General features: G+C 38.3%; 1 protein-coding gene across 6 annotated transcripts in view; it reads right to left on the bottom strand.

The window, feature by feature from the left end:
* The window catches only part of NEK1 (NIMA related kinase 1), a 213219-nt gene that overhangs the window by 128673 nt on the left and 72403 nt on the right, over nt 1–12143 (bottom strand). For 5 of the 6 annotated variants that reach the window (XM_027096520.1, XM_027096521.1, XM_027096522.1 and 2 more), the window contains one exon: nt 7566–7729. In XM_027096520.1, coding sequence (XP_026952321.1) covers nt 7566–7729 — 164 coding nt within the window. Of the gene's footprint in view, nt 1–7359; nt 7492–7565; nt 7730–12143 lie in introns of all 6 variants that reach the window. The other variant, XM_027096525.1, reaches the window with a different exon arrangement.

Raw genomic sequence — 12143 nt, 5'->3', positions numbered from 1 at the left:
TGGATTAATATACAACCTTGTTATATGTGTGGTTCTGTTTAAAGACACCTTATTACACGGTCCATTCATTAACACTGAACTCTCGGCCAACAACACTGTAACTCACACTTGAATGAAGCTTCTCTGATACAAATATTTCCTCCATAAGGGGACATCACAGCCTTCTTGCACTTACGAACACCAGATAGCACTTCAGCACAAGGCGTGAGGGCCATTTTAAGCAATGAAATCACCAGCAAAATGCCCCAAAATGCAGAAAATGCAGCTGAGCAGACTATGAAAGTACATTTGTTCATGAGCGCTGAAACAGGAAAGCAGAGCTGGCCTTGCTCCCGCTCAGCTGGGACTTGCGCACTGGGCAACTCAAAGTCCCTGGAGCTCTGCACATGCCCAGGAATGACCGTGAAGGGACTGGAGTACTGATGTGCGTCTACACATAAATTTTAGCAAGCAGGCAAATCCACAAGCACACAATCCACAGGTAGCGGGAACTGGCGAGGCATGTAAATCCCTCCGCGGTGGTCTTGGTACAGAGTACGCAACCCAGCAGCAGCTCCTATGCTTATGTCACTATCATCATCCTCATCATCACCATCCTCATGGGCACATGCTTTGTCAATAATCTGTTGTGTGACCAGTAGTGAATATAGTGAAAACTTCATTTCCTCCATTACTTTAATTTAAAATTTTATATTTTTCAAAAACTTCTTTAGCTCCTAAGAGTAACTGGTACTAGTCAGGGGGCAATAAAATGGGCACAATCATATACTGTTAGATTGAGCATAAATTGGCACAGCTTTTGTAGAAAAAAAATTAGTAGTATTTAGTTAATAAATTTAGTTAAATAAATTTAATTTCATAAATTCAATAAACTTAGTAATATTTCTTTCTAGAGCCTTCATAAAGAACATAACAGAGCAACGCCTTTAATCCAGGAATTACCCTTCTAAGATTGTATTCTACAGAAATAATGAGAAATAAAAAATATGTTCAAAACACAAAGTGTTCAAAAAAGTGAAAAATTACAATGTATTATATTAGAGGATTTGCTATATAAACTATAGTTAACAGCCCTGGAATCGAATACAGACATCAAAAGTCCCATGAAAACAATTTTTTGCATGGGAAAATTTTTATGGTAAAAATGTTAAATAAAAACAGATACCAAAAAAAAAAAAAAAAAAAAAGAAACCCCAGCAGATAAAACTTTGTGCATGATTTGATCTCCTCTAACTATAGAAAAAGAAATATGAACAAAAGATGCAAAAATAGACCACAGTCTTCATAGTGACTGCCTTGCAGGATAAGTAAGCAGTGATTTCTTCTCCTGTTTCTAACACCTACTGATACCTTCCAATATTTCTAAAGCTAATCTATATCACCTTGGTAAGCAGAAAAACAAGACCAAAAAGTCACTTGCGATTTTCCTTCAGGTTTTCTTTTTCCTTGAGCGAAAGGGAGAGAAAAAAGAGGTCTGAACATTTGGCTGAGAATCCTAAGTGAAAGGGGGACGACAGGATGGCCGGCTGCCACTATTTTAAAATCAGGAAATATGTGAGCTTTCTTGACTTCAGCAAAGGAAACAGCATTAAAATGGAACTTGAGGATTAAAGGAAGTAAAATAAATAAATGCCTTTGAATAAAGCAAAACACTGGCATGCAAAGATGACACTTAATGAACATTGTGGTACATGATTCTTTTTGAATTACGGTTTTCTCAGGGTATATGCCCAGTAGTGGGATTGCTGGGTCATATGGTAGGTCTATTTTTAGTTTTTTAAGGAACCTCCCTACTGTTCTCCATAGTGGCTGTATCAATTTACATTCCCACCAACAGTGCAAGAGGGTTCCCTTTTCTCCACACCCTCTCCAGCATTTATTGTTTGTAGATTTTTTGATGATGGCCATTCTGACTGGTGTGAGGTGATACCGCATTGTAGTTTTGATCTGCATTTCTCTAATGATTAGTGATGTTGAGCATCCTTTCATGTGTTTGTTGGCAATCTGTATGTCTTCTTTGGAGAAATGTCTATTTAGGCCTTGTGCCCATTTTTGGATCGGGTTGTTTGTTTCTCTTGATATTGAGCTGCATGAGCTGCTTGTATATTTTGGAGATTAATCCTTTGTCAGTTGTTTCGTTTGCAAATATTTTCTCCCATTCTGAGGGTTGTCTTTTCGTCTTGTTTATGGTTTCCTTTGCTGTGCAAAAGGTTTTAAGTTTCATTAGGTCCCATTTATTTAGTTTTGTCTTTATATCCATTTCTCTAGGAGGTGGGTCAAAAAGAGAAAAACAAATACCGTATGCTAACACATATACATGGAATCTTTAAAAGAAAATGGTTCTGAAGAACCTACAGGCAGGACGGGAATAAAGATGCAGACGTAGAGAATGGACTGGAGGATACGGGGACGGGGAAGAGTAAGCTGGGATGAAGTGAGAGATTGGCATGGGCATATACACACTACCAAATGTAAAATAGACAGCTAGTGGGAAGCAGCCACATAGCACATCAGCTCGGTGCTTTGTGACCACCTAGAGGGGTGGGATAAGGAGGGTGGGAGGGAGACGCAAGAGGGAGGGGATATGGGGATATATGTATACCTATAGCTGACTCACTTTGTTATACAGCAGCAACTAACATAACAATGTAAAGCAATTATACTCCAATAAAGATGTTAAAATAAATAAATAAATAAATTTTTAAAAATGTGTACCAAATATTAAAAGATAGTCTGTCTTAGAATAATTTCATATCACACCAGATTGCAAACAAATGAGTTCTTGTACCGAGGTGCATTGGTAATTCCTGGATATGACTGACATTAAAATGAAAGTACTGATTGAGAAGGCAGACCCATTGAATTCTCCAGGCTGGATATACAGCTTGCTTCATTGTTAATGGCACTTGTGTGTTCACACAGTTGGAGAAACAGACTTCTGTTCGTTTGTTGCTTTCAGTATGGAATACTTTATACCAATAAATTTTAAAACGTTAAAAAAAGACAACACTTTAAGTGTGACGGAGTAGGAAAAGTTATTGATCTACGACAGTGGAAAAGGATTACAATACATACCTAAATATGAGACAGTGGGTATTAGTAAGTATGAAGTTAGGAGCATATCACACACACAGTAGTTGAATTCTTCTCTTACCAATGATTACTAGTTATAAAAGGTAAGGGCATTTTTATTCTTATAGCAATATATAATTATAGTAGTTTGAAAGCTTTTTATTATTTTTCTTTTTCATTCACAAGGAGTTTGCAGAAGCAAATCCTTCAAGTGTGTTTAAACTGGCTGATTTATCAACGCGTTTTAACTTGCTTCTTTCCCTAATTTAACCTACTGGAATGTATACCTTAGCAGGATCTGAAAATAAAATAAATAAATTTGACTTCTTAATACTGAACTGTAAAACGAACATATTGAAAGAAGAAAGAGCTGTAAAGCTGCCCTCACGAGACAAAATGGCTTGCTGACCAAGGCAGAGTTGTGTGAAACCTGGTTATACTTTAACGTTACACATAAAAGCCCTAAGATGAGGACAGCGGTAGAGGCACAGTGGTGGCGATGGCGACAGTGATGGGGGTGCCCGAGAAGCTCCCTGAGGAGCCATCCAAGCAGCAACCGAGGGGGCTCTCCGGCTCACAGCTCAAGCCTCATGAGGAGACCCACGGCAGGATGTGAGAGCAGCCCAGACCACAGCTAGCTGAGGCTCAGAAGAGCATGGTGATCAGCCTGGGTACGTCCCCTAACCGGTGGTCACTCATCACTGAGTTTTCAACAGTTGTCAACAACATAAAGAAACGACTAATACAATTTTCACAAATCCAAATTTATTTAATCCCAAAGGATAATCTGCATTCTAAGATTGTGTCACCCTACTTTTTTCATATTAAAATGTTCATTCTTTTACCAAAGGATGGAATTAGGGCTGAGAAACTTTTTTTTAAAATGAGCTTACTTGGCAAATTAAAAGTTGGAAGTCCTCAATCAGGTCTCCAATTTTATTTTATTTTTCATTTTATAGACCTAGTAAGTACCTGTCAACCTAAACCAACGCCAGAATAGTAAGTAGGAATTAACCAGGCAAAAATTTGGGCAGAGGGAGCAGCAGGTACACAGGAACAAGGATGAGGAAAAACATGTCTTTTAAGTCTGCACTCCCAGAACTCTGGAAAGGAAGAGCAGAAGATAAGGCCAAGGAAGTACACAGGCCTCCAAGAGACCCTGCAGGCCACTTAGGGGCTGCAATTTGATCCAAGAGGCAATGAAAGGTCATTAGTTCAACTTTTTAGTGTATGCTATTTACAAACCTTTTCCAAGGGTATATTTATTTGGTCAGATAATTTTTCAGACTCAAAACTACATCAAATTCCCATTAAGTTTTCTCTAAATCAAGTTAGTTGTAGCTATGGTCCACTGAGATTATTTTGTTTCCTGATCAATCATACAACGTATCTACTATTTCTTTCCACGTTATGTCTTCTGGAAATATGACTATATCCTTTGAATGTTTTTTCTATGTCCTCTTTAAAAATGGAGATTAGTTACAGGAGGATGCGCTTCTAAAACTTTTTTAATTTGGACATCAAAATATTAACCAGCATCCTCTGAATATAATTCTTTAACCAATGACTAATCCACCTAACAATTTTTATTTATATTTCTTTACCATGTCTACACTGAGACACCCTGGCAACAGTATCCTGCTGAAGTTTATATACCCTACTAGGTATCTAAGTAATTTTTTCACAATTCCTCTAAGGCCAAAAGAAATACCTAGCGGTCCCATTCATGAAACAGTTAGGTCAAAACTGCTTAACAGTATGGTCTACACTTTGTCCAACAGATGTAGTTACGTTTCCCTCACAACTGTAAAATATCCAAGGCACTGTGAGGCTCCAACTTGCCTCAGCACACAGGTTGAGAACTATAGCTCTAGCCTACAACCCTAAAAAGAAATAAAGGCTGTATCTGACAAAATCCATTCTCTGTGAATTTATGCTGCATTGCAGTGATGACTGCTTCCTTTTTTCTTTTTTTTTTTTTTTTTTTTTGCGGTACGCGGGCCTCTCACTGTTGTGGCCTCCTCTCCCGTTGCGGAGCACAGGCTCCGGACGCGCAGGCTCAGTGGCCATGGCTCACGGGCCCAGCCGCTCCGTGGCATGCGGGATCTTCCCAGACCGGGGCACGAACCCGTGTGCCCTGCATCGGCAGGCGGACTCTCAACCACTGCGTCACCAGGGAAGCCCGACTGCTTCCTTTTAAGATGTTTGCAGGCTCTACTTTTAATCTTGCCTGGGATGAACATGAAAAAAACTAGTCTAGTTTTTAGAATCTGCCTTTTGAAAATTATATGATACTTGATGATCTCCAGTTTGCTACCAATTCTTCCATTTTCTACGTCCTCACATAAAACCAAAATAAATTCAATGAATATATATGAAAGTTCATTCAGTATTTGGTATCATGTTTAATCTTTAAAGTACCCAATAGTTTAAAATTTTATAACCAACTAAACCAATAACTGTTTTGCCTGTTCACTAGTAGTATCTCAAGAAGCTGAGAAGTCCTTAAAACGGTGCTCGAGGAGCTGAACTCTACACTCAGACGGACTTAGTTTAAATCCTACCTCCGCCACTTACTAGTGGCCTGACCATACACAGGTTTTAAATCTCTGCAGGTCCTAATTTCTTCATCTTATTAAAAGAGTGATATCTAATTCAAAGGGATGCTGTGATAAGTTAATATAACTTGGTACATAATAAGTATGCAATAAATAATATCTATCATCAATAACAACAAGTTCAAAGCAACATTAAGAAAAGGTATACTATATGTATGAGTACTGCTAAGCCCCCCAAAGTTAGCAGAAAGGAAATGATAAACGATCTCACAATCACAAATGGTTGAAAAGCTGAAAATTAAAATATTGAAACTATATCTGATGCTCAAACAAAGACTGAATGGAAGTTGTGTTCTAGTGGAAGAAGTAACTGAGATACACAGTCATTGAAGACAATATGAAACAAGTGTAAATGTATGTGAACATTTCAAGGTTATATGGGAGCCTGATGCAAATGGACCAAACTAGTCCATTACTCGTCACTCCAACTGTGAAGAACCAAGAAACCTTATGGAAGATGAACAGCGTGAAGAAGCATAACATAGTTTTCCCTATTTTCTTTATACTATACACATTTATTTTAAGAGATCTGATTAAAATTAAACAAAAAAAGGGGCTTCCCTGGTGGCACAGTGGTTGAGAGTCCGCCTGCCGAGGCAGGGGACACGGGTTCGTGCCCCGGTCTGGGAAGATCCCGCATGCCACGGAGCGGCTGGGCCCGTGAGCCATGGCCACTGAGACTGTGCATCCGGAGCCTGTGCTCCGCAACGGGAGAGGCCACAACAGTGAGAGGTCCAGGTACCGCAAAAAATAAAAAGCCATACAAATTTTATAGTAGAAAGGTCAATAATACCAGAGGATAAAACCCCACACAAAAATCTTCTTTACCATTTCATAAAAAACATGCATATGTGGAAGTCTGTAGCCCTCTTTTCTCAAAAATGGGAAGTATTTACAATTAGCTTAACACTTCAGGCTATTGTACATAATTCATAATGTTAATTTGTATTCCCCTCAATTATTTACCTCTGCTCAGCTACCTTTTAATAATCTTTTATAATTGGGAGAGCCACAAAGAGTTTTATCACACTCAAAAGTATTCTCTGTAAAATGACAAATTAAATTTTCACAAAATGGTATCTGCTCTCAACTGGAACGTTTTTATGGAAGAAATGGGAAGATCTAAAAAAACACATATGCATACTTTAAAAAAAGGAACTATGCAAGTTAAAACTATTGACTGCAACCATATTAAATTAATTAATGGAAGAAAAGAAAAAACCCAATGAACAGGATCATAGTGAGCCATCAATCAGAGATGAACATGCAGAGAAAGACAAAGAGAAAAGTGGGGTTCTAAGTAACGAGGAAAAGGAAGACCCAAAGGCATGTCTTGGATTTCTGCATAGAATGTAATTCCATTTAAATATATTCTGATTTATTTAAAGCAAGTGGATAAAGTTATTACAACCATATGTTGGTTCAAAGTTATCACATGTTTCTTTAAATAGTATATGCAGCCTATAACATATATAAGCTACAAAAATCAGGCTGAAGAGCTACATGTTTTCCACATGTAATCAAGGGCCAAATTTGCACATAAGAAAATGACTGCATCCAGAAGGCAAAAAATATTCTATGTATAATGGAGAAAACACCGTATTAGGCTGTACATGGCCTAAGACAAATTTACAAGCAAGGGTGAATTTATGGATCATCACGGTCCAACCTGTTTATATAGGTTTGTTTAGACACGGCCTTCAATCTTTTCCAAGTTTTTCTAAGAGCATCGGCATCAGAGGAATGGTGATGACCTGCAGCCCCCTTGGGAAATCCTGGATGTACTCCAGGTGGGATTCCTCTGCCAATAAATACGCATGATGACTTCCATTACATAAAGCAAAGCACAAGCAACTTCTGCAGAACATGCCATACCTTTCTGGAAGCCTTCGGCCATGTCTTTCTCCTTTCCACTTAGCTTCATTATCTTCTGCTCTTTGTTGCTGCATTTGATCAAAAATGGCATGGTAATGTTCATACTGTCCGCGAGAAGAAAAAGATGATGGAGCCACAGCCCCTCCACTGCCAAAAAGGGGAGCCTAGGAATCAAACAAAGAGCTCTCACATGCTTGTCTCACAAGACCCAAAAGGTCTGTACTACCCTCAAAAGAAAAAAGTAAATTTCAACACTTGACTCTTAGAAAGCAATTACCTAATTTAACATGTTTTCCTACTATATTATAACCATTAACAATCAAAAACTAGTATACTTTGTTACTAACAATAAAGCTTAATTCTATGTAACTAAAATATAAACTATCACTGAATTTATGTAACTATGAAAAAACTTGGTCTTAATTAACAAGTTTTGAAACAAGTTTCCAGTATACATTTTATGTAATCCCATCCTATTAAGTTTAAATATGTATAGCTTATAAATAAAACAGAGCCTGCTTTTGTAACACTCAAAATTATATCTAACAAAAACATATGGCATTTAACATACCCCAAATCCAATTCAACAAGCAATGAGGATATAAACACCACTGAAACATACTCTAGGTGTAAATAAAAGAAACAAAACAACATACCAATCCTTAAGCAGTTGACAAACAAACTGGGAAACAAAGTGTAAAGCTTGAAAAACATTTCATTTCCTGTAGTAAATGAGTGGCCACAGGCACACTGTAAAGTAGTAAATACTGAGAAAATTTACAAAATAGAAAAAAAAAATTATGAGAAATAAAAATTCCAAAAAAAAAATCACTGGAGAAAAATATTATTCAACCCAGCCTTGAAAGCAATGTAACAAAGAAAGAGTAAATGATTAAATATGAACCATGGTATTAAAGTAAAACTTAAAGTAAAAATAAGCACTGGAGGTGTACGTTTAGGTGTTGGCAGTAGGGGGGAAAAGGATGCAGGAAGATGTAAGAAGTTTACTAGAAAGAAGGCAGATAGGAAGTGTTATTTGGTCCTAAAAGGTCATCACAGGTAACTAGCTGTGCGAGTTCATAGAATAAACAACAGAAAGCATGCATACATTTTCTAGCAGGAAAGTGCACTAAGACAGTTTCTTAGAAGGTTGGTGGGACTTCCCTGGTGGTGCAGTGGTTAAAAATCCGCCTGCCAATGCAGCGGACAAGGGTTCGAGCCCTGGTCCAGGAAGATCCCATGTGCCACGGAGCAACTAGGCCTGTGCGCCACAACTACTGAGCCTGCGCTCTAGAGCCTGCGAGCCACAACTACTGAGCCCACGCGCCACAACTACTGTAGCCTGTGCGCCTAGAGCCCGTGCTCTGCAACGAGAAGCCACCGCAATGAGAAGCTCATGCACCACAACAAAGAGTAGCCCCCGCTCACCACAACTAGAGAAAGCCCGTGTGAAGCAACGAAGACCCAATGCAGCCAAAAATAAACAAATAAAGTTTAAAAAAAAAGGTCAGTAAGTCAAATTACACATGATAAGCAAGAATGAGAGAGAGAACAAAGTAGAGGAACTAATTAGAAGGCTTACTGCACTGACACCAAGCCAAGAAGCCTGCGAGCAAAGAAAAGCAATCAGAGAAGTCAACGGTGAAGGGAGCTGTGGGTTCTCTGCGGAAATAACAAAGGATGAAGGCAAAGGCATAGGACGCAGCCTCAGAACACACGCACCCAAGCGCATGGAAAACTCACAGAAAACAGAGATGTCAGGATGAGAGTTGAGTAAGTGTAGAATGTTACAGAGGTCAGGGGGCAAGAACTGCACTGCAAAGAGTAAATAGGAACCTCAGAGGCAGAGGCCAGCAGCACCAAAACGAAGACAAAGTGACATGACTCAAGTGGAGGGGCAGCACTCAAACGCAGATGAGAGCAGAAGCCAGGACACTGCCCGGAAAGGGAGAAGAGCTTCCAGGTGACGACATCCTGAGGAAGAAGTCTGGCTAAGGAAAATACGAGAACCAAATAAAAGGCATTTCAGTGTACCCAGTGAGATAAAACTTGTGTTAACATCTTGACGCAAGAATTGTGTACAGTATTATAAGAAAGCCTGATTTTAAAAAAAGTCAGCTCAAGATAAAAATAGAAAACTGATTCAAGATGCTTGAATAGCAAGAGATGAAAGTTGCTAGAAATAGGGAAGATACTTCATTCGGCAGGAAACTCCATCAAGGTGATTTTCATATACATTTTCAAAATGTGCATCTCAGGGCAAGATGATCAGAATCACAATTCTGGTAAAAGGTGGTCATACCTCCTACGAGCCTGGTTCCTCGAGTTTAGTCTGGCGCTAATATCAACTTACGGTTGAGTGTTCTAAGGTTTCTCTCTAGCAAAATCAAATGTATGTACATATCTCTGAAGATACCTATACTCAAAATAATGCTGAAAAAACTGTACTAGAATACTGAGACAACAGGATCTTTTAAACATGACTTTATTCACCAATTATAAGCGCAGGCTGATGTTGTGACAAATACAGACACTCTTGGAACCACTACCACAATCGAAACCACATCCATCACCCCAAAAGGTCCCTCATGTTCCTTTGCAGCCAACACCCCCTCCCTCCTTCTAGCAAACACTGATCTGCTCTCTGTCACAGAAATTGGATTTGCCTTTTCTTATCATTTCATACAAATGGATTCATACAACATGTACTCTTGTGCCTGGCTTCTTTCACTCAGTATGCTGTTGATTGACCCATGCTGTTGCATGTATTAATAGGCTATTCCTTTTCAATGCTGAGCAGCATTCCAATATATTGTCAAACAACAGATACACTCTTATATATAATGGTTATCTATAATAATCAAACTATATATGTGGAACATTTCATAATTTTTCTAAAAACGCACCTTCATAAGAGATATATCAAAAATGGATAAAGCATTGAAAATCAACTACAATTTAAAAAAAGAAAAAAATACCTATCAGAAGAATCAAAAAGAAAAAAATGGACAAAGCAAAAAGTCCCAGATTTTGCAGATACTAAGTAATCAAGGACAGTAGGTTATTTATACTGTGCATAATGTCTTGGTATTTAGAGGTATATAATAATAGAATATTAACTTTGAAATATTTCCCTTAATGTTTAGTTTTTGTTTTATCTTTATTTTGGGGAATCTCCTTAATTTGATTCACATTTTTACTGAGCTTCCAGGTCCTTATCAACTGTACAGAAATCAAACAGCTGAAGAAGTTCAATATTTCAAACCTCACAGGGAATAAGTACAGAAACTAACATAGACTTTGCTTTACGTCATGGAAAATAAATTGTTTTATTAATCCTCACAGAAAGCAGTATAGAAGTTTATGAAGCAAAGCAGAAACCTATTAAGCACATAGTATCTCACACTGTTGAGAAACTATAATCAAACATTGGTAAAACTGGACTTTAGGATTAAATATGGCTTTAGACATCATAGGGGAAAAAGGTGCTTCACTGCATTAAGAAGATATACGCAAAGGGAGAAGAAAAAATAATCAAATTCTCAACACTAATCATGGACTGATACAAAATGCTTGACAAGATCTGAGGGCCTGCACTTTGCTAAGATTTTACTTTCTAACCATATAAGATATGGGGTTAGTTATTTTAGAATGGGCCAAATTCTGTCTGAGTCATTCCTTATCGCTCAGGAGGTTAAAAGTTCAATTTCATAGTAAATTGGATAGTACAGTACAAAAATAGTAAAGTACAAATTTAAAGATAAAACTGTATTACTAAAAACTGTATAAGCCTATATTAATACAGAATTAGAAAAAGTGACTCCTACTGGGTTATTGATATGTAATACGAAAATGTGTCATCTCAACACACTGAAATACAACCCAAGAAAGCCAGGGCAGAACATGTATATCTACATAAACAGATAAATTTTTATTCAAATCATATCTTTCAGGGAAAAAGAAACAAGTAAGAATGGTAATCATTTCAACTTAACAAATATCTACTGGGCACCTAAATACCAAGTTTATTGAGCAAGGTCAGGCAAATTCACAGTTTAAAGACCTTAAGTAACAGTTGATTGGATTATACAAATTAAAACTGATAGTACAGAGGAATAATAGTATGTATTCATTTTTTATTGCTGTGTCATAAAGTACTACAAACTCGGCAGCTTAAGACAGACCCATTTGTGGTCTCAGGAGTCTGGGCATGGTTAGCAGGGTCCTCTGCTGGGGGTCTCACCAGGCAGAAATCAAGGTGTCAGCCAGGGCTGCCACCCTCATCTGAGGCTCAGGATCCTCTTCCAAGCTCATTGGTTCCTGGCAGAATTCACTCCCTTGTGGCTGTCACGGCTAAGGTCACTACATTCTTGCTAGCTGTTGGTCAGAGACCACTATCAGCTCCCACAGGACACCTGTGCTTCCCTGCCACGTGAACGCATGCTTTTTCCCAGGCCAGCAGAAGCTGTCTCTCTGACCTTCTCCCTTCCAGGCTGCTATGAGGGAGGCTTATAAAATAGTGACGTGACCACAGGAGTGGCTACCCCATCAGCAGGGCCATACAACACAGCCTAACTA

The sequence above is a fragment of the Aethalodelphis obliquidens genome, unplaced genomic scaffold (genome assembly GCF_003676395.1).
Source record: "Aethalodelphis obliquidens isolate GAN/ISIS:26980383/991018 unplaced genomic scaffold, ASM367639v1 scaffold103, whole genome shotgun sequence".
NCBI classification, from domain to species: Eukaryota; Metazoa; Chordata; class Mammalia; order Artiodactyla; family Delphinidae; genus Aethalodelphis; species Aethalodelphis obliquidens.
The sequence above is the reverse complement of the archived record's forward strand: the minus strand, read 5'-3'. Positions and strand labels throughout refer to the sequence as shown.